This window comes from Oncorhynchus nerka, linkage group LG14 (genome assembly GCF_034236695.1).
Source record: "Oncorhynchus nerka isolate Pitt River linkage group LG14, Oner_Uvic_2.0, whole genome shotgun sequence".
Lineage (NCBI taxonomy): Eukaryota > Metazoa > Chordata > Actinopteri > Salmoniformes > Salmonidae > Oncorhynchus > Oncorhynchus nerka.
Window position 1 is genome coordinate 86,950,205 of NC_088409.1, and position 22,428 is coordinate 86,972,632.

Genomic DNA, 22,428 nt, shown 5'->3' on the forward strand with positions numbered 1-22,428 from the left:
TCCCTGCTGCCAAAATTTGTTTTGTGTGTCAAAAGAATAATGTATATATATTTTTTTGTTTGGAAAGAAATAGCGCCCTTTGTGTGCACTGCCAGTAACACCGTATACCCCGGTATGGTACAGGAACATTTTGAAGGTATCTGGATACAACACAGTAAGGTCTAATGTAGGGTTGTCCACAACAACAAAAAAAACTTGGTTGACCAAGAGCCGTCTGTTCTTTCGACCAATCAATTGGTCTACATTTTTAAACTTGCATTTTTCCAAATATAGACACACCCAATGTTTGAATAAAATCAACTACATGTAGGCTACTGAGCTTGTCTGATGCACTGCGATTCAAAATGAAGACACACAAATTACTAAAGAGGGAGACAGATGAATATAGCCTACCCAGAATAAAACAAAAAATGAATATGTTCTCCTCCTACCCACTGCTGCCTTAGCAGATTCTGCCATTAGGCTGCTGAAGGCCACAACAGCAGTCGGCAACCTTTTCCGTTTGGAGAGCCAAGCTTTCCTATGATTTCTACTAACCTATGTGCCAGTTTTATATGTACATTTCTGTGGAACAGTTTCATTTCATGTATAATAAAGTCTTCATATCTCAAAATCAATGTCATGTGGTTCATCAAAATGATACAAATATAAAAGTAACTTGTATTGCCATCTACGTAAAAATAGCCTACTTAAAGCCAACAAATTAAAACATTGCAGCCTGCAGGTAGCGAATATCCTGATAAAAATAAATATCCTATAAATCACATTGGCTATGCATGGCCTGTCTGCAAGAAACTTGAAACATTGTATCAACTATTAACGTGGTATGTCCCAAAGCTAGTGCTAGCAAACTTGCAACATTGCATAAAATATTCTGTGCGCTTAGTTTCCCCTGCCACAGACACAGTTGTAGACTATTTGCACAAGGGATAAGAAGTAATTAGGTAGGCCTATTTTAGGACTTTTACACCAGATTAGAGCATGACATTTTTTCCTCCTTTCATGCGGAGTGGTAATCGATAGAGATACTCAAAAACATAAAGTAGGCTACATTGAGGAACTACTGTCATTCTCTATGGATGTAAAAACACATTTTTTTTACTTGTTGTTTGATGGGAATAAATGTTTTCTTTGAAACGCTCCTTTGTGATGGTTAAGACAATCAGAAATAGTATCAAATGGGCACATTTATAGGCCTGGTAGCCTAGGCCTACTTCTATGCATAATCAGCTGCATGTCCTTACTCAAGATTGACAAGAGAGCTGCAAAACAAAAGACAACGAATAATTTGACAACTCGTAAATGGAATGAAATAAAACAACTTTTTTCTAACAAGTGTAGCCTAAGTTGTGCTCTCTGCAAACAACGTGTCCACTCCTACAATGACAACAGTAAGACTATAATAATAAAAAATATTTAAAAAATAACAGAAATTACCATAACTAAACAAACATTGTAGATGAGAAATGGGAATTAACAGTAATTGTACTACTGGTGATACTGGTGTGCCATCCCCGCAGCCTCCGCAATGGATTAATCCACTCAGACAGGTATGAATCAGACAGGTGTCTCGTGTGCCATAAATCATTTTTGTATATTTGCCACTGCTCCCCCATAAAATCTTGGTGAACCAACAGCCTATTGACCAAACAAACAATGGACCAGTCAACTAAATGGAGTCAGCCCTAGTCTAGTGACAATCAGCATGTAACACACTTCAGCTTTTATGGGTAGGCTAACAACAGCCAAAATGATGTCCACCTTGAAACCAAAGCAAGCCATTTGTTCAAATCCACATTGTGGCCTAGGAACTTTGCTGCTCACCGCAGAAAACCACAGGGGTGTTAAATGTAGCAGAGCATTAACTAAACCTTGCAAGAGGCTATTTATAACCAGGCTGTGTTGTGGGGGGGTAGCTGCTTTCTTTTCAACAGTGTAACCTGAGTGTTGTCAACACATTGTTGTCAACACTCAGAATGACAAGGGTCCTGATGTTATGTCATCAATCCCAGTGCAACACGTGTGTAGGGAAGTAGAGTTGTGGTGAGGGAGAAGTCAAAGACCAGAGGGAACTACGGGTTCAAAACATCAAAATCCTTACTAGCCGAATGTTATTTTCCTTTACTTAGTATGGAATAAAGACTACTACTAGTATTACATTTAATGAAGTGCCTTTTAATATATACCACATGGACATTTCTATAAATACGTTTTTTTTAGATGAATAAAAATGTATAAAAATCTGCATTGTGACATGTCCCTCGTCATATTTTTCCAACTTTCCTGGGAAGATCGAACCCCAACACTTCTTCAGGTTTTCACCATCATTGTAAAGCCCTAGTTATGTTGTTGCTTTGATTGTCCTTTCTGAAGATGATTATTTATTTAATATGATTAGTGATTCATTTAATCCTGTTCATCATTCTTAAGGTCAACCCTGTTACGTCAACTGAACTCTTTATTTAATATAGTAAAACTATATTCCTTTATTTAAAAACTTTTTTAAAGAAACATTGAAATATAATAGTCAAATCATAGTATTTACTCTTCTTTTCTGGTGTTTAGTGATGGAAAACTAAGCATAACACCCTGTTACTAATAGATGAGCTAGAAATATTTTAACAATGTAAAAAAATGTGAAGCTTGCATTGAATTGCCCTTCCCTGTTGCACAAAGCTTCCATTCTCCATATCACAAGGGCTAATTAAGATGAAAACTTCAACCCTATTACGGTAAACCGTTACTTTAATGGCACGTTATTGGCATGTACTATAGTCTTGTTGTTACCCCCTTGAGATGATAAAAGATTAGAGGTCGACCGATTATGATTTTTCAATGCCGATACCGATTATTGGAGGACAAAAGAAGTCATTACCGATTAAAATCGTCCAATTTTTTTAAATGATTTATTTATTTGTAATAATGACAATTACAACAATACTGAATGAACACTTTTATTTTAACTTAATACATGAATAAAATAAATGTAGCCTCAAATAATGAAACATGTTCAATTTGGTTTAAATAATGCAAAAACAAAGTGTTGGAGAAGAAAGTAAAAGTGCAATATGTGCCATGTAAAAAAAAAAGCTAGTTTAAGTTCCTTGCTCAGAACATGAGAACATATGAAAGCTAGTGGTTCCTTTTAACATGAGTCTTCAATATTCCCAGGTAAGAAGTTTTAAGTTGTAGTTATTATAGGAATTATAGGACTATTTCTCTCCATACCATTTGTATTTCATATACCTTTGACTATTGGATGTTCTTATAGGCACTTTAGTATTGCCAGTGTAACAGTATAGCTTCCGTCCCTCTCCTCGCCCCTACCTGTGCTCGAACCAGGAACATATCGACAACAGTCACCCTCAAAGCATTGTTACCCATCGCTCCACAAAAGCCACGGCCCTCGCAGAGCAAGGGGAACAACTACTTCAAGGTCTCAGAGCGAGTGACGTCACCGATTGAAATGCTATTAGTGCGCACCCTGCTAACTAGCTATCCATTTCACATCGGTTACACCAGCCTGATCTCGGAAGTTGATAGGCTTGAAGTCATAAACAGTTCAATGCTTGAAGCACAGCTAAGAGCTGCTGTCAAACACACGAAAGTGCTGTTTGAATTAATGCTTACGAGCCTGCTGCTGCCTACCACCGCTCAGTCAGACTGCTCTATCAAATCAGACTTAATTATAACATAATAACACACAGAAATACGAGCCGCAGGTCATTAATATGGTCAAATCCAGAAACTATCATAAAAAAATAAAAATAAAAATGTATTCTTTCAGTGAAATACGGAACCGTTCCATATTTTATCTCACGGGTGGCATCCATAAATCTAAATATTGCTGTTACATTGCACAACCTTCAATGTTATGTCATAATTACGTAAAATTCTGGCAAATTAGTTCGCAACATACCATTTGTATTTCATACACCTTTGACTATTGGATGTTCTTATAGGCACTTTAGTATTGCCAGTGTAACAGTATAGCTTCAGTCCCTCTCCTCGCCCCTACCTGAGCTCGAACCAGGAACACATCGACAGCAGTCACCCTCAAAGCATTGTTACCCATCGCTCCACAAAAGCCACGGCCCTCGCAGAGCAAGGGGAACAACTACTTCAAGGTCTCAGAGCGAGTGATGTCACCGATTGAAATGCTATTAGCACGCACCCTGCTAATTAGCTAGCCATTTCACATCGGTTACACCAGCCTGATCTCGGAAGTTGATAGGCTTGAAGTCATAAACAGTTCAAACTGTTGCATATACCCTGACTCTGTGTGCAATGAACGCAAGAGAAGTGACACAATTTCCCTAGTTAAAAGAAATTCATGTTAGCAGGCAATATTAACTAAATATGAGGTTTAAAAAGATATACTTGTGCATTGACTTTAAGAAAGGCATTGATGTTTATGGTTAGGTACACATTGGTGCAACAACAGTGCTTTTTTCATGAATGCGCTTGTTAAATCACCCATTTGGCGAAGTAGGCTGTGATTCAATGATAAATTAACAGGTACGGCATCGATTATATGCAAAGCAGGACAAGCTAGATAAACTAGTAATATCATCAACCATGTGTAGTTAACTAGTGATTATGTGAAGATTGATTGTTTTTTATAAGATACGTTTAATGCTAGCTAGTACCTTACCTTGGCTCCTTGCTGCACTCGCAGCAAGTCGGCCACGATCGGTGTCCAAAAATGCCGATTACCGATTGTTATGAAAACTTGAAATCGGCCGACCTCTATAAAACATCTTTATAAAGTGTGCTCTTTATGACAGACCGTTATATATTTTTATTTCACCAAGTTACGCTACCCAAAATGTACTCTATTCATGGAACGACCCGCCTATCTTAGCATACATTATTACACGTCAGCATAATAGCACGTACATAGAGGTCTATACTTAGTAAGAAGTGTGTTCACTTTCACCTCAAGAATTCCAGCTATGCAGCCATTCCAATTCAGTTGTATGAATGGTGTCACATGCCGGGAGTACCTCTGGCTGTAGTCATGGTCAGGAAACCATCTGGCCTGGCTGTATATTATGCTGTGTGTCTGCCTGGCCTGCAGTCTTCCCCTCTCTCCTGAGGGATTAGAAAACCTCTGCAGCAGCAGATCACAGACAAGGCCTCGCGTCAACTCAGAGGAAAACATAGTTTGGTCTGAGCTGCAGTTTGCAGACATTCTGGGCTGTGTGCAGGAGGGTAACCAAGGCTGCCTCTAAGCCACAGAGATCTGCAGTGTAGCCAAGTGTCATTTCAGAAAGCTTCAATGTTCAAAGTTAAATATACAATCTCAGGTCAAAAGAATGGAGTCTTCATAATGAAATAGCAGGGTAAAAATGCAGGCAAAATGGCTGAAAGAAGTCATAGCCAACAGTCCCTAAAAGGGAAAGAGCTGACCAGATGGATCAAAGCGAAGAGTCTGTGCAAAATATTTTTGCTTGTACGACTGTGTGGCTTATCCTGCCCAGAAACCTGACCAAAACACAAATGAAATAGACTCAATCATGGACACTCTTACTGACAGTTGTGGCTGCTTCACGCAATGTATTGTTGTCTCTACCTTCTTGCCTTTGTGGTTTCTCTATGCACAAGAATGTTTGTACCATGTTTTGTGCAGATACCATATTGTGCTGCTGCCATGTTGTTGTCATGTGGTGTTGCTACCATGCTATCGTCTTAGGACTATCTTTATGTAGTGTTGTGGTGTCTCGTCGTGATGTGTGTTTTGTCCTATATTTTTTATCTCAGTCCCCGTAGGAGGCCTTTTGCCAGGCCATCATTGTAATTAAAAAATTATGTAAATAGGGCAATGCCTACATTTACATTTACATTTAAGTCATTTAGCAGACGCTCTTATCCAGAGCGACTTACAAATTGTTGCTTTAGCAGACGCTCTTATCCAGAGCGACTTACAAATTGGTGCTTTCACCTTATGACATCCGTTAGTGCGATGTCGTCATATTTCACACTAAGAAATGTGATATCAGGCATCTTCCTGTGTGATGATATCTATCATGAGGAAGCACACAACAGCAAGTGTCCATGTGTGTTTACCTCCTGCTTGCTCTCCCATTTGCTGCACAATGTAGCTCGTAGTATTACAACACTAGGCAAGACCTGTAACTTTCCCCGATTGGCCCATGCAGAGTGCAACATATAGCACAGCACAGGGCAGGCAGGCAGGAGTTTCTCTGGCATGGAATCCTACTGCAGCTTTATTTATGACAAAGACTTCAAAGAAATAGGCAAATTAAGGTAGCAAGTGCTGAACAGAAAATGGCAATGAGGCCAGAAAAGTGAAGATATGGAATTGCATTATATCAAGCAGTCTAGCTGTAGGCAACAGCATAGGGACAAATGATTCAACTTCTTTGGAGCCACAAAAGTCACCATACCCTGACCTGTGGCTAGGGCTGGACGGTATACCGTATGTTATGATATACCGGTATTGATGCAGGGACCGGTTCAGGTTTTTACTTTACCTTCTAGAACAGCATTTGAATGTTGGTTTGTTAAATGTGATACACCATGTGTAATGTCAATTTTTATAGTTTACTTTGCTACTTGAGTCCTCTTTCTCTCCGTGCCGCTTTCCACACAGACCTAGCCATGGCCCATCACTCAAGGATGTTCCTCAACCACGAGACACTTTCCACACAGACCTAGCCATGGCCCATCACTCAAGGATGTTCCTCAACCACAAGACACTTTCCACACAGACCTAGCCATGGCCCATCACTCAAGGATGTTCCTCAACCACGAGACACTTTCCACACAGACCTAGCCATGGCCCATCACTCAAGGAGCGCATTTAATGTTCCTCAACCACGAGACACTTGCGTTCAGTCTGCATGGTCAATGCAGCACATGCAACAATGTTGATGACAACAATGCTGTTTTCACTTTGCGTCTTAATATAAATCCACTAGAGTTCTATGATGACACTATTAGTTTGTGTTTCTTACATCAGCAAACAGCTACTTTGTCTATTCTTATCAAGTTGCCCTAAATCTTGTGAGACGCTAATTGTTAGCTAGCTACTAAATGCACTGAGTAAGATCAAACATAGCTAGCTACTAAATGCACTGAGTAAGATCAAACATAGCTAGCTACTAAATGCACTGAGTAAGATCAAACATAGCTAGCTACTAAATGCACTGAGTAAGATCAAACATAGCTAGCTACTAAATGCACTGAGTAAGATCAAACATAGCTAGCTACTAAATGCACTGAGTAAGATCAAACATAGCTAGCTACTAAATGCACTGAGTAAGATCAAACATAGCTAGCTACTAAATGCACTGAGTAAGATCAAACATAGCTAGCTACTAAATGCACTGAGTAAGATCAAACATAGCTAGCTACTAAATGCACTGAGTAAGATCAAACATAGCTAGCTACTAAATGCACTGAGTAAGATCAAACATAGTTAGCTACTAAATGCACTGAGCAAGATCAAACATAGCTAGCTACTAAATGCACTGAGTAAGATCAAACATAGCTAGCTACTAAATGCACTGAGTAAGATCAAACATAGTTAGCTACTAAATGCACTGAGTAAGATCAAAGATAGCTAGCTAACACAGCCTGATACCAGTGATGGTCTAAATCAGCATGTTGTTTTTGCAACAGTATCTTCTAAATCAGAGGAATATGCAAAGCAAGAATATGTTAGCTACATGAAGTAGCTAAGAGAAAACATGCAATGTAGCCAAAGCTTATAGGGTCCCCTAAAAAACACTTACCAACACCTTAGTTCCTACCCTGTCACAATAACTCCTCCCTGGCATTTTAAACAATACTGTATTCAAAGTGCCCACTATTATATTCTAATTATAGAATTAGAATAGTCATTCTATTTCCATGATTCCAACAGTTTTGCTCTAATTCGCAATTGCAACATTTGGTTAAAAATAAGTCCTAGATTAACTGCCCATATCGTGCAGGCCTACGTGGCAGTGTGGAAGTGATCTCTATTGAGCAGTGGTGTAAAGTACTTAAGTAAAAATACTTTCAAGTACTACTACTTAAGTCATTTTTTGGTATCTGTACTTGACTATTTTTATTTTTGACAACTTTTACTTCAATACATTCCTAAAGAAAATACTGTACTTTTTCACTCCATACATTTTCCCTGACACCTAAAAAGTACTCGTTACATGAATGCTTAGCTGGACAGGAAAATAGTCCAATTCACACACTTGCCAAGAGAACATCCCTGGTCATCTACTGCCTCTGATCTGGAGGACTCACTAAACAGAGAACATCCCTGGTCATCTACTGCCTCTGATCTGGAGGACCCACTAAACAGAGAACATCCCTGGTCATCTACTGCCTCTGATCTGGAGGACTCACTAAACAGAGAACATCCCTGCTCATCTACTGCCTCTGATCTGGAGGACTCACTGAACAGAGAACATCCCTGGTCATCTACTGCCTCTGATCTGGAGGACTCACTGAACATAAATGCTTTGTTTGTAAATGATGTCTGAGTGTTGGAGTGTGCCCCTGGCTATCTGTAAATGATGTCTGAGTGTTGGAGTGTGCCCCTGGCTATCTGTAAATGATGTCTGAGTGTTGGAGTGTGCCCCTGGCTATCTGTAAATGATGTCTGAGTGTTGGAGTGTGCCCCTGGCTATCCGTAAATGATGTCTGAGTGTTGGAGTGTGCCCCTGGCTATCCGTAAATGATGTCTGAGTGTTGGAGTGTGCCCCTGGCTATCTGTAAATGATGTCTGAGTGTTGGAGTGTGCCCCTGGCTATCCGTAAATGATGTCTGAGTGTTGGAGTGTGCCCCTGGCTATCTGTAAATGATGTCTGAGTGTTGGAGTGTGCCCCTGGCTATCTGTAAATGATGTCTGAGTGTTGGAGTGTGCCCCTGGCTATCTGTAAATGATGTCTGAGTGTTGGAGTGTGCCCCTGGCTATCCGTAAATAAAAAAATAACAAGAAAATGGTGCCATCTGCTTTGCTTAATATAAGGAATCTGAAATCATTTATACTTTTACTTTTGATACTTAAACATTTCATACTTATTTACTCAAGTAGTACTTTACTAGGTGACTTTCACTTGAGTAATGTTCTATTAATGTATCTTTACTTTTTCCACCATTGCAATTGAGTGCAGGAAATGTAGAAATTATAAAAAAGTGCTGAAATTTGTTTTGGTTGAAGTTGAATTGAACAGTATAAAACTGAACAGAATGGAGAAAGACTCATTGAAATCACTAAGAATGTATGTGTTGCCACCCTAGGCTCACTCACTACTCATAAAGCACTAGGCTCACTCACTACTCATAAAGCACTAGGCTCACTCACTACTCATAAAGCACTAGGCTCACTCACTACTCATAAAGCACTAGGCTCACTCACTACTCATAAAGCACTAGGCTCACTCACTACTCATAAAGCACTAGGCTCACTCACTACTCATAAAGCACTAGGCTCACTCACTACTCATAAAGCACTAGGCTCACTCACTACTCATAAAGCACTAGGCTCACTCACTACTCATAAAGCACTAGGCTCACTCACTACTCATAAAGCACTAGGCTCACTCACTACTCATAAAGCACTAGGCTCACTCACTACTCATAAAGCACTAGGCTCACTCACTACTCATAAAGCACTAGGCTCACTCACTACTCATAAAGCACTAGGATCACTCACTACTCATAAAGCACTAGGATCACTCACTACTCATAAAGCACTAGGATCACTCACTACTCATAAAGCACTAGGATCACTCACTACTCATAAAGCACTAGGATCACTCACTACTCATAAAGCACTAGGACCACTCACTACTGATAAAGCACTAGGATCACTCACTACTCATAAAGCACTAGGACCACTCACTACTCATATAGCACTAGGATCACTCACTACTCATAAAGCACTAGGATCACTCACTACTCATTAAGCAAATGTATAACTTGTATTATTCAAAACTAAAAATAGAGTCAAATACCGTCCATTTTTTTATTTTTATACAGAGATTGAACATTTTGGCCACATTGCCCAGCCCTAGCTGTGACAGGTGGCCAATGTGGAATCAATTCTATAATATCCTGGCATATCAACAACCACCACCATCACAGCTGACACCCTGTGAGGATGATGGCACTTCCTCACCTAAAGACTCCCATTGTGTGTGAATGTTAATTTGTTAAAGGACCCTCTTTTTCAGTCATTTTTCATGTCCTTCCAGTCAAACATTTAGTCTGCTACAGTTAAGTGTGTAATTATATATGTGAGGAATGTGTGTTGAGTCAGGATTGTTGCCCCTCCAACCAAACTGAGTTGGTTGAACAGAAGGGTGTGTGTTTGTGGGAGAGAGGCAGTGTTAGTTGCTGAAAACAAGGACAGAGGAGAGCATAAATCTTACCTTTTTAAACTTATATCCTGATCTTAACTGTTGTATTTATCCATTTATTCAAATACATTTTCTACTTGAGTAAAATTGTTCCTGACTTCAAGAAGCCTTTATGTGCACGAGGAAACATACATATTTGTCAAAACCCCCCCCCACTCTATTCGGGAACTCTAACAAGAACAAAAATATATATTTTTTACAGTGTAAGTAGGCTACAACAAGGTGCTAATCCATCAACTGACTTCCTGTCAGGTTTTCTGGAGCTGCTTGTTAAGACATGCTAACATTCGATGATTGTAAAGCCTTCTCTTCAGCACAAGCATACAGGCAGTAGCATGTGCCACAAAAATGTGCCACTGCACTGCAGCAGAAAGTGGGGTGGAGCATTTCTGATCAAAAACAGTATTTCCTCTAACTAGGCTGTACAGCTGCAATGGAAGGCACCAAATCTCAAACCCCATCTATAGTGGCAGTTTGACAATAACAATGCAGCTCAAAATGAAAGCCTCCTGGCTAATATGGCTCCAGATAACTGACTGACAAATCCATTCCAGGTCAAACTGTTATTTAAATTCAGCAACCTAAAAGCATAAATCTCGCTGGGGGCTCCAAATCAACCCACGCAAGTTAGTGTGCTGAACACTGCTAGCCTACTAGATAAGGGTTAAGTCTACAACCCAAGTCAGTGTGCTGAACACTGCTAGCCTACTAGATAAGGGTTAAGTCTACAACCCAAGTCAGTGTGCTGAACACTGCTAGCCTACTAGATAAGGGTTAAGTCTACAACCAAAGTCAGTGTGCTGAACACTGCTAGCCTACTAGATAAGGGTTAAGTCTACAACCCAAGTGTGTGTGCTGAACACTGCTAGCCTACTAGATAAGGGTTAAGTCTACAGCCCAAGTCAGTGTGCTGAACACTGCTAGCCTACTAGATAAGGGTTAAGTCTACAGCCCAAGTCAGTGTGCTGAACACTGCTAGCATACTAGATAAGGGTTAAGTCTACAACCCAAGTCAGTGTTCTGAACACAGCTAGCCTACAACCCAAGTCAGTGTGCTGAACACTGCTAGCCTACTAGATGAGGGTTAAGTCTACAGCCCAAGTCAGTGTGCTGAACACTGCTAGCCTACTAGATGAGGGTTAAGTCTACAACCCAAGTCAGTGTGCTGAACACTGCTAGCCTACTAGATGAGGGTTAAGTCTACAACCCAAGTCAGTGTGCTGAACACTGCTAGCCTACTAGATAAGGGTTAAGTCTACAACCCAAGTCAGTGTGCTGAACACTGCTAGCCTACTAGATAAGGGTTAAGTCTACAACCCAAGTCAGTGTGCTGAACACTGCTAGCCTACTAGATAAGGGTTAAGTCTACAACCCAAGTCAGTGTGCTGAACACTGCTAGCCTACTAGATAAGGGTTAAGTCTACAACCCAAGTCAGTGTGCTGAACACTGCTAGCCTACTAGATAAGGGTTAAGTCTACAACCCAAGTGTGTGATGGTGGTGGTGGTTAAATGTTTTACTTTTAGGCCGCATGATGCATGATGTCAAATCAAAGACCTTACAAGTAGAGGCACAATTACTGTAAGCGGTATAGAATAGACTTACTTACAGAAGTCAGGCAGAGAGTGGTCTTCAAAGATATTGTTATTCATTTCTAAACGTCTCAATTGTTTCAGGAATAGGCCTACATTAGTTAAGGGCCCCTTAGACAGGAAGCATGGCACTACATGATAAATTATGAATTCCACAAGTTCAACATCAACACTGTTCAAGTGTATAAACAGTGATGATAAAATGATGGGCAGGCACTTAAGTAGCCGTCAGCTGTATAAATATGACATGACAATGCGTGATCCATACCCACCAAAAAGGGAATGCCAGAAGAGACTCGTTAGGACATTCCCACAATTGTCCATTCACAATCAACACAGCTAACATTTCCATAAATCTAGGGGTCTGATCCAGTCGAAAACTAACAATGAATAGGCTAGGTCTAGTCTGCTATAGTAGCTGACATGAGGCTTAGGCACCTATATGATGTTCCTTACATTTTTGCTAAGTCCCAAAAATGCTCAGTGCCATGTAGTTTAGTTTAAACTAAAACTATGACAATCCTTTCACATATTCCGTTTTGTTCTGACACTGAATGCTGTGGCAAAACTAGTGAAGATGAGTGAAAAATGTTTTGACTGACTTGTCAATAGGTAACAAAACAAACTCACTACGAAGATGCACGACTCCCTGACTTGACAGTGTGCCATGACCACCCGAGGACAGAGCTTAATGGAGATTGCATACCCTAACTATTCTCAGCATGGCTACATTTAGAGCCAGCACTAAATTCCTAAATACAGGAATGGTAGAGGAGGTTCTAGAACACTGATAATGCAACAAATGTCTACAATGTGTCCAATTTTGATCACATTGTGTATGGAGTATTGTATGAATATACACATGCTGGCATATGGGCTGAATGATGACATCTGTGTCATAACGTTCAGAACTTTCTGAATGATATTTACATACCTGACACGCCATTATCAATATGATGGTGGTCTGAGCTGGCTTGTACCGTCCAGCTTTCCCTCAGGAGGCATAAGCATGCAATCCACAAGGTCAACGATTTGCTGAAATCCATAATGGAGGTTTGCTAGGAAGAGGATGGAGAGGAAACGTTAAGAGGGACATCACGCATTAATAGCTACAATGTTAGCTACTAGCCTAGTGATTTTACTATGCAAACTTCAGATTTCAAACAATGACACTGCATGATTATTACAATCTAAAAGGACTTAAGCATCAAATGAGATCACATCAGAGCTTTACAAGCCAAATATCATCAGACATAGTATAGAAGTCACATAGGGCTAAGTCAGATAATACAGGCTCTCACAAAAATCAGTGGTTGGCTAATGCTAAACCATAACACTACTAGCAAACAATTTCACCATCAATAAAATCATTATATTACATTACACGCCTATATTAGCTGCACATGGATAACAAGCAATCATAGCTAACGTTACCAGTCAGTAGCTAAATACATGTCTGGCTAACCAACGTTATAAAAACAAAAAAGTGACAGCTGGGAGCTTGACAGCCCGGCCTGAATAGCTATCATAATCAAGTAAGTCGTTTCATGATTTTCTAGGTAGCCATTAAATGTATAGTAGCTAGTTAGTTACCTTTCAATACTTTTGCATTGGATGCTTTTCTTATTACAACTATTGTGGGTTACCGTAGACTCAAAGGCACGCCATCAATCGTAGGTCCATACTCCAAAAAGAAACCCATTTGTATTCCATGGATAAAGAGCGAAGTTAGCTGGCTAGCTAGCTAGTTGGCTGTCATATCTGCATATGACAGATGACTTTCCGCTCTGTTTAGCCAGACGACGTTAGGTAGCTAGCTAGCCAGCCAGCAATGCGCAGACAATCCAATGCAACGGCCGAGGTGGTCGACAAACAGACACTTGGATAAAGCCAGCTAGCTAACGTTATGGTCAGGGCCGCTTCTTCGGGTAGCTCACCACCGCAACAGAACAGCAGCCTTCAGACCACTGTCAGCAGCTAGGAAGATGGCTAAACCGACAAACCATCGCACACGAACTAGCTACAGTGATAGAACGCGAGCAACTTAGCAACCCCGTCCTTTTACGTCAATTTACTGGATAAAATACACTCAAGTAAGAAACAAGTATTTATGATTGATTCAAACACAGAGCGGTCGTAATGCACTAGCTACATGTCCGCTACAGCCGGTTTCCCCCACACACAAAAAATGTTCTTCAGACTTGGTTGCTTCACCCATGTGAATCCAGCAATATTAACGAATCACTTCCTGTTCAGTTTTTTTTAAATAATCCTTCAAAATAATTGTACAGCCCTGTAAACGGTGTAAATGAATTATTGAATAAAAATATATCCGGATATCTAATTATGTTACAGTTATTATATATTTACGCAATAAGGCCCGTCGTTCCTAAGAACAGCCCTAAGCCGAAGTATATTGGCCAGATATCACAAACCCCCGAGGTGCCTTATTTGTATTATGAACTGGGTACCAACGTAATTTTTGCAGTAAAAATACATGATTTGTCATACCGTAGTATATGGTCTGAAATACCACGGCTGTCAGCCAATCATTATTCAGTGTATGACAAATCATTTATTTGTACTGCTCTAATTACGTTAGTAACCAGTTTATTAAAGCAATAAGTCACCTCGGGGGTTTGTGATATATGGCCAGTATACCACCGCTAAGGGTTGTATCCAGGCACTACACGTTGCGTCGTAGGTAATAACAACAGCCCTTAGCCTTTGTACACTGCTCAAAAAAAATAAAGGGAACACTAAAATAACACATCCTAGATCTGAACGAATGAAACATTCGTATTAAATACTTTTTTCTTTACATAGTTGAATGTGCTGACAACAAAATCACACAAAAATTATTAATGGAAATCAAATTTATCAACCCATGGAGGTCTGTATTTGGAGTCACACTCAAAATTAAAGTGGGAAACCACACTACAGGCTGATTCAACTTTGATGTAAAGTCCTTAAAACAAGTCAAAATGAGGCTCAGTAGTGTGTGTGGCCTCCGCGTGCCTGTATGACCTCCCTACAACGCCTGGGCATGTTCCTGATGAGGTGGCAGTCTGGACAGTCTGTGGTGCAATGTGGCGTTGGTGGATGGAGCGAGACATGATGTCCCAGATGTGCTCAATTGGATTCAGGTCTGGGGAACGGGCGGGCCAGTCCATAGCATCAATGCCTTCCTCTTGCAGGAACTGCTGACACACTCCAGTCACATGAGGTCTAGCATTGTCTTGCATTAGGAGGAACCCAGGGCCAACCGCACCAGCATATGGTCTCACAAGGGGTCTGAGGATCTCATCTCGGTACCTAATGGCAGTCAGGCTACCTCTGGCGAGCACATGGAGGGCTGTGCGGCCTCCTAAAGAAATGCTACCCCACACCATGACTGACCCCCCGCCAAACCGGTCATGCTGGAAGATGTTGCAGGCAGCAGAACGTTCTCCCCGGCGTCTCCAGACTCTGCCACGTCTGTCACAAGCGCTCAGTGTGAACCTGCTTTCATCTGTGAAGAGCACAGGGCGCTAGTGGCGAATTTGCCAATCTTGGTGTTCTCTGGCAAGTGCCAAACGTCCTGCACGGTGTTGGGCTGTAAGCACAACCCCCACCTGTGGACGTCGGGCCCTCATACCCTCCTGTCTCAGCCTCCAGTATTTATGCTGCAGTAGTTTATGTGTCGGGGGGCTAGGGTCAGTTTGTTATATCTGGAGTACTTCTCCTGTCCTATTCGGTGTCCTGTGTGAATTTAATCTAATTCTCTCCTTCTCTCTTTCTTTTTCTCTCTCGGAGGACCTGAGCCTTAGGACCATGCCTCAGGACTACCTGACATGATGACTCCTTGCTGTCCCCAGTCCACCTGGCTGTGCTGCTGCTCCAGTTTCAACTGTTCTGCCTTATTATTATTGGACCATGCTGGTCATTTATGAACATTTGAACATCTTGGCCATGTTCTGTTATAATCTCCACCCGGCACAGCCAGAAGAGGACTGGCCACCCCACATAGCCTGGTTCCTCTCTAGGTTTCTTCCTAGGTTTTGGCCTTTCTAGGGAGTTTTTCCTAGCCACCGTGCTTCTACACCTGCATTGCTTGCTGTTTGGGGTTTTAGGCTGGGTTTCTGTACACCACTTTGAGATATTAGCTGATGTACGAAGGGCTATATAAATACATTTGATTTGATTTTGATTTCATACCACCCTCATAGAGTCTGTTTCTGACCGTTTGAGCAGACACATGCAAATTTGTGGCCTGCTGGAGGTCATTTTGCAGGGTTCTGGCAGTGCTCCTCCTGCTCCTCCTTGCACAAAGGTGGAGGTAGCCGTCCTGCTGCTGGGTTGTTGCCCTCCTACGGCCTCCTCCACGTCTCCTGATGTACAGGCCTGTCTCCTGGTAGCGTCTCCATGCTCTGGACACTATGCTGACAGACACAGCAAACCTTCTTGCCACAGCTCACATTGATGTGCCATCCTGGATGAGCTGCACTACCTGAGCCACTTGTGTGGGTTGTAGACTCCGTCTCATGCTACCACTAGAGTGAAAGCACGGCCAGCATTCAAAAGTGACCAAAACATCAGCCAGGAAGCATAGGAACTGAGAAGTGGTCTGTGGTCACCACCTGCAGAACCACTCCTTTATTGGGGGTGTCTTACTAATTGCCTATAATTTCCACCTGTTGTCTATTCCATTTGCACAACAGCATGTGAAATTTATTGTCAATCAGTGTTGCTTCCTAAGTGGAAAGTTTGATTTCACAGAAGTGTGATTGACTTGGAGTTACATTGTGTTGTTTAAGTGTTCCCTTTATTTTTTTGAGCAGTGTTTATTGGCCATATGCCACACCTAGATAGCCTAGTGGTTGGAGTGTTGGGCCAGTAACTGAAAGGTTGCTTGATCGAGTCCCCGAGCTGACAAGGTTAACAAAATCTGTTTTTCTACCCCTGAACAAGGCAGTTAACCCGTCATTGTAAATTAGAATTTGTTCTTATCTGACTTGCCTAGTTCAATTAAATATATTTTATCTAAATTAATACCAAACATTTGTATGCTACGTTTGTAGCATTATCAACGCAGGACATGTTTTTATGGAAATCTCCTACTGTAGGTCACAGCCTTATTGTTGCTAGCTGTTGCTCATTCTGGCTTCACACACAAGTAAATTTGTTGAGATTTTTGAGGCATAGAGATAGATAGAGAACTCTAGCGCCCAAAATACATTTTAGCACAGGCAGAGCCATTGAGGATTTTCACCATTTTGAAGTAGTCACTGGGTGGGACTTTGTATGGGTTAAGGAATGATCACATAATTCCATCCAGGTCACCAGGAAGGATCAGGCAATGAATCATACCTGTAAGGAAACATTCCATAACTGCGGCAGTAAATCACCAACTTTGGATTTTTACCTGTTCAAACAACACACTCTAGGTGGCAGTGTGCACTCATACAAGTACAAAGAACACAAATATAAGCTCAATATGTAGTGTTGGTCCCATGTTTCATGAGCTGAAATAAAAGATCCCAGAAATATTCTATAGAAAGAAAAAAATCATTTTGTGCAGGAATGTATTTTACACCCCTGTGGGCATTTTTTCCTTTAACAAGATAATACTTCCACCTGACAGGTGTGGCACATTAAGAAGCGGATTAAACAGCATGATCATTACACTGGTGCACCTTGTGCTGTTGGACAATAAAAGGCCTCTCTAAAATGTGCAGTTTTTTCACACAACACAATGCCACAGATGTCTCAAGTTTTGAGGGAGCATGCAATTTGCATGCAGACTGCAGGAATGTTCACCAGAGTTGTTGCCAGAGAATTAAATGTTAATTTCACTACCATAAGCCACCTCTAACGTTGTTTTAGAGAATTTGACTGTATGTTCAACTGGCCTCACAACCGCAGACCACGTGTAACCACGCCAGCTCTGGACCTTTACATCCGGCTTCTTCACCTATGGGATCATCTTAGACCAGCCACCTGGACAACTGATGAAACTGTGGGTTTGCACAACCAAAGAAGTTCTGCACAAACTGTCAGGAACCGTTTCAGGGAAGCTCAAGTATGTGCTCGTCTTCCTCACCAGGATCTTGACCTGACTGCAGTTCAGGGTTATAACCTAACTCAGTGGGCAAATGCTAATTTTCAATAGCCACTGGTAAGCTCGAGAAGTATATTCTTCACGGATGAATCTCGGTTTCAACAGTACCTTGCAGATTGTAGACAGCTTGTATGGCGTTGTGTGGGCAAGCGGTTTGATGATGTCAACGCTGTGAACAGAGTGCCCCATGGTGGCGATGGGGTTATGGTATAGTCAGACATACGCTACAGACAACAAATACAATAACATTTTAGCGATGGCAATTTGAATGCACAGATATACCTTGATGAGATCCTGAGGCCCATCGTCGTGCCATTCATCTGCTGCCATCACCTCATGTTTCAGCATTATAATGCACGGCCCCATGTCGCAAGGATCTGTACACAATTTCTGGTAGCTGAAAATGTCCCAGTTCTTCTATTATCTCCATACTCACTAGACAAGTCACACATTGAGCATGTTTGGGATGATCTGGATTGAAGTATACGACAGCGTGTTCAAGTTCCCTCCAATATCCAGCAACTTCACACAGCCCTTGAAGAAGAGTGGGACAACATTCCACAGGCCACAATCAACAGCCTGATCAAGAAGATGTGTTGTGCTGCATGAGGCAAATGGTGGTCACACCAGATACTGACTGGTTTTCTGATCCGCCCCCACCTGATTTTAAAGGTATCTGTGACCAGTCGTGTGAAATCCATAGATTAGGGCCTATGTAATATATTTAAAAGGACTGATTTCCTTATATGAACTGTGACTCAGTAAAATATTTGAAATGGTTTATATTTATGTTTTATATTTTTGTTCAATGTAGTTAAAGAAGAAAATGGACTACTTCAAAATGGAGATGGTCTCAATGGCACTGCCTGTGCTCTCAAAAGGACAGATACAGTAAGTAAATACATCTATGTAGGCTATCAGAACAAAGGAACAGTGGAGCTCATCGACTCATCAGTCCCACACAACTAAGCTCAAGTATGCCACCTTGAGGCTGTAGGCTACACAACACTAGCAATAAAAGGGGAGGAGATGTGTTGATGGGGGAAAAGAGGGGGGGCATCTTCTGATGGAACTGATGCCCCCCATCAGAACAGATTTGAGCCTCAATGGGATAGGCCTTATCATGTAGGCCTTATCATGTAGGCCTTATCATGTAGGCCTTATCATGTAGGCCTTATCATGTAGGCCTTATCATGATAAATCCCAACTTCTTGTAATAAAGGTGTATGATACAACTTGATCTGATAATATACTGTATCATAAACTAATGCTAAATGATCAATTCTTAGTTTAAAGGCCCATTGCAGCCATGTTTATATCAATATCAAATCATTTCTGGGTAACAATTAAGTACCATATTTTAATAGTTTTCCATTAAATTTGACCAAAATAGCGTTTTTAGCAATAAAATATTTCTCAAGCAAGAATTTTGCTAGGACTGTCTGGTAGTGGTCTGAGTGTGGAGAAGAAAACTGAAAACTAGCTGTTATTGTCAGAGAGGTTTGGAACTCTTTTTGTTATTGGTCTATTAACCAATTTACCGCCCGGTGATGTCACCAGGCAAGCCAAAACTCCCGCCCATTGCAAACCTGAGGATTAGATGTTCTTTTGTAGAATATATTTTCAACCAGCAACAATTAGGAATAACACTGATCCCTTTTCTTCCCACTTCTACAGTGTTAGTTTCATCATCTGTTGTGCAATATGATATAAAACACAGGAAACACTGCATTTTGTCTGCACTGGGCCTAACAACGATATGGTTATTCCTATTCTGTACATTTGAATGTCAAATAAGATAATTCATTGGGTAACAATTTTATTTAAAAATGCTGTTTAATATTCTACCAGCAACGTATACTTAAAACAATAGCTCAGGCTGTCGTGGTGGGGAGACAGTACACTTCCTCACAGTGCCATTATTTCTCGAGTGGCTTCCTCTTCAGCGAACACACACACTTCCTCCACTACAGCAACACTTTGCTTGACTGCTGTGAGGCTCTCAGACAGATTGGCTATATGTTCATACGAAACCTGCCAGTAAAGATAGTATGTTTGGTGAGTCTGACTTGTTTTTAACCTTTGCATGTTTTTGTTGTAGAATTGTTGTAATTATGTACTACTACTGTATAATAGATATGTAGGCTGTAACACATAATCCTACGGAAGCACTTGGGTGACGCACCATAAGGCGAGGTAGCCAACTGCCGTTATAATGTTGGTAGGCGCTATTCTATATCAAAACTCTGTAGGCCTACGATATGGCAGGCAATGTTAAAATCCACAATTGCAATATTTATATGTGACAGTTATTTTGTGTTTCACTTCGCCCATTTAAAGTTATAACTTGCTCTGCTGACTATAGTCGTCTCTTTTTCTTTAAAATGATGATAATGGTGAAAAACCTTTACTGTAATTTATGTTGAACTCTCTTTCTAATTTCAGGGTTACTATTGGGCCCTATTAACACATAGCCCTTTTCTTAATAATCTAGGTGAATGAAATGAGAAATGTACACGATCAGAATGCTATGGCCTTGTTGATGGCCTAAAATGAGTGAAAGTCACCTATCATTGATATTCAGTGGATAGGCAAAGGTAGGCATCAGTGGTGGTAGGCATCAGTGGTGGTAGGCATCAGTGGTGGTAAGCATCAGTGGTGGTAGGCATCAGTGGTGGTAGGCATCAGTGGTGGTAGGCATCAGTGGTGGTAGGCATCAGTGGTGGTAGGCATCAGTGGTGGTAGGCATACAAAGGTTTATTGGATTTGATTAACTATCCCCAGTCAGTGTACAGAGAAGTACATTTCAGTGCTCCCAGGCTCGGGTCCCTGTAGACTGGGTTTAGCTATATTCACGTTTTCTCCAACATTCTAAGAGAGCTGTGGGAAGAGTCCAGCTCTCCTCTCTCACAATGAATTACAATTACTGCATGTATTTCAAACTCCAGTCTCCACCCATATTTTGAAGTTTCAGTGTTCACACTTGAATTCATGGGGAACACAGGCCTTATGTACTGTAACTATAAATGAAGTAGGCCCACAGATTAACATAATGTTCAAGTTGAAATGAAAGCCAGTAGATTAACAAAGACGGATATAAATAGATAGTGTCAAACTGTACTGTGTAAATGAGGGCGTGAGAGTGATGTTCGTACCCGATAAAGTGTGAGAGCAATTTAAACCACAAACATCACTTTCAACAGTTTACATTTGTTGGGCCCTAGCCAGTGTCTCTCTTTTGGTGAACATTGTAGCCTAAAGTGCATTTCTCCCTGTGTTTCTCATGTCCAGGTGTCTGAGACAGTGAAGGGGCCAGAATGCAGAGCATCAAGTGTGTGGTGGTAGGAGACGGTGCAGTGGGGAAGACCTGCCTCCTCATCTCCTACACCACCAACGCCTTCCCCAAGGAGTACATCCCCACTGTGTTTGACAACTACAGCGCCCAGGTGACTGTGGACAGCAGGACTATTAGCCTCAACCTGTGGGACACAGCAGGCCAGGAGGAGTACGACCGCCTGCGCACCCTCTCCTACCCTCAGACCAACGTGTTTGTCATCTGCTTCTCTGTTGCCAGCCCCCCCTCCTTTGAGAACGTCAAGCACAAGTGGCACCCAGAGGTCACCCACCACTGTCCCAATACACCCATTCTGCTGGTGGGCACCAAGAAGGACCTGCGTAATGACTCGGAGGTGTTGAAGAAGCTTAAAGATCAGAACCAGACGACCATCACCCAACAGCAGGGCATCGCCCTGGCCAGGCAGATCCAAGCCATCAAGTACCTCGAATGCTCTGCCCTCAACCAAGACGGAATCAAAGAGGTGTTCGCTGAGGGTGTGCGAGCCTTTCTCAACCCACAACCTGTCGCCACCAAGAAACCCTGTGTGCTATTGTAAAGGCAGTAGAGATACTATCACGTATGCAAATCAAACAGAACAATATTAATTAATTGAATGTGTGTAAACCATTGGAGTTGATTTTATTGTGAAATATGTTTTTGTTGTACTGCTGATAACAAACACTGCTATATCAAGACTTCCTTGAGACAAGGGGATCATTGAGGCAGAGCCATTGGCTCAAGATGGATGCCTCAAAACTGAGCCAATGTTAGGTAGGCAAGACAGGCCTGGGTCAAATGCTGTCTGCAAGAATCCTTACTTTTGTATATCCATTATTTTTCCCCCTTCCTTTATAGCAATTAACCAAAAAGACCTGAGACTTTCTGATGAGGAGATACATTCTCTCATTTATCAGTGCTTGTATTGTTGTCACATTTTGACATGTATGGCCTTTACAAAAATAATTAAAACATATCAGGAATTTAAATATCCATACTCCCATAATTAATAGTT

At 41.3% G+C, this 22,428-nt stretch overlaps 2 protein-coding genes across 3 annotated transcripts in view; one reads left to right on the top strand and one right to left on the bottom strand.

The window, feature by feature from the left end:
* Positions 1-14,206, bottom strand: part of LOC115141986 (stromal interaction molecule 1-like) — a 57,351-nt gene extending 43,145 nt beyond the window's left edge. Inside the window, exons 1-2 of one of the 2 annotated variants that reach the window (XM_029681432.2) lie at positions 13,573-14,206; positions 12,914-13,037 (exon numbers count right to left, since the gene is read on the bottom strand). In XM_029681432.2, the coding sequence (XP_029537292.1) occupies positions 12,914-13,025 (112 nt within the window). In that variant the 5' untranslated portion in view covers positions 13,026-13,037; positions 13,573-14,206. The remainder of the gene's footprint in view (positions 1-12,913; positions 13,038-13,572) is intronic. The other variant, XM_029681434.2, reaches the window with a different exon arrangement.
* Positions 14,207-20,011: 5,805 nt separating this feature from the next.
* Positions 20,012-22,419, top strand: LOC115141987 (rho-related GTP-binding protein RhoG-like). The gene is made up of 2 exons (XM_029681435.2): positions 20,012-20,137; positions 21,371-22,419. Exon 2 carries the CDS (start codon positions 21,397-21,399, stop codon positions 21,970-21,972), a length of 576 nt encoding a protein of 191 aa, XP_029537295.1. The 5' UTR covers positions 20,012-20,137; positions 21,371-21,396; the 3' UTR covers positions 21,973-22,419.
* Positions 22,420-22,428: the final 9 nt, after the last annotated feature.

Bases quoted from the DNA above. Each gene is read 5' to 3' on its own strand.
- LOC115141987 (XM_029681435.2), top strand. From the start codon at position 21,397: ATGCAGAGCATCAAGTGTGTGGTGGTAGGAGACGGTGCAGTGGGGAAG.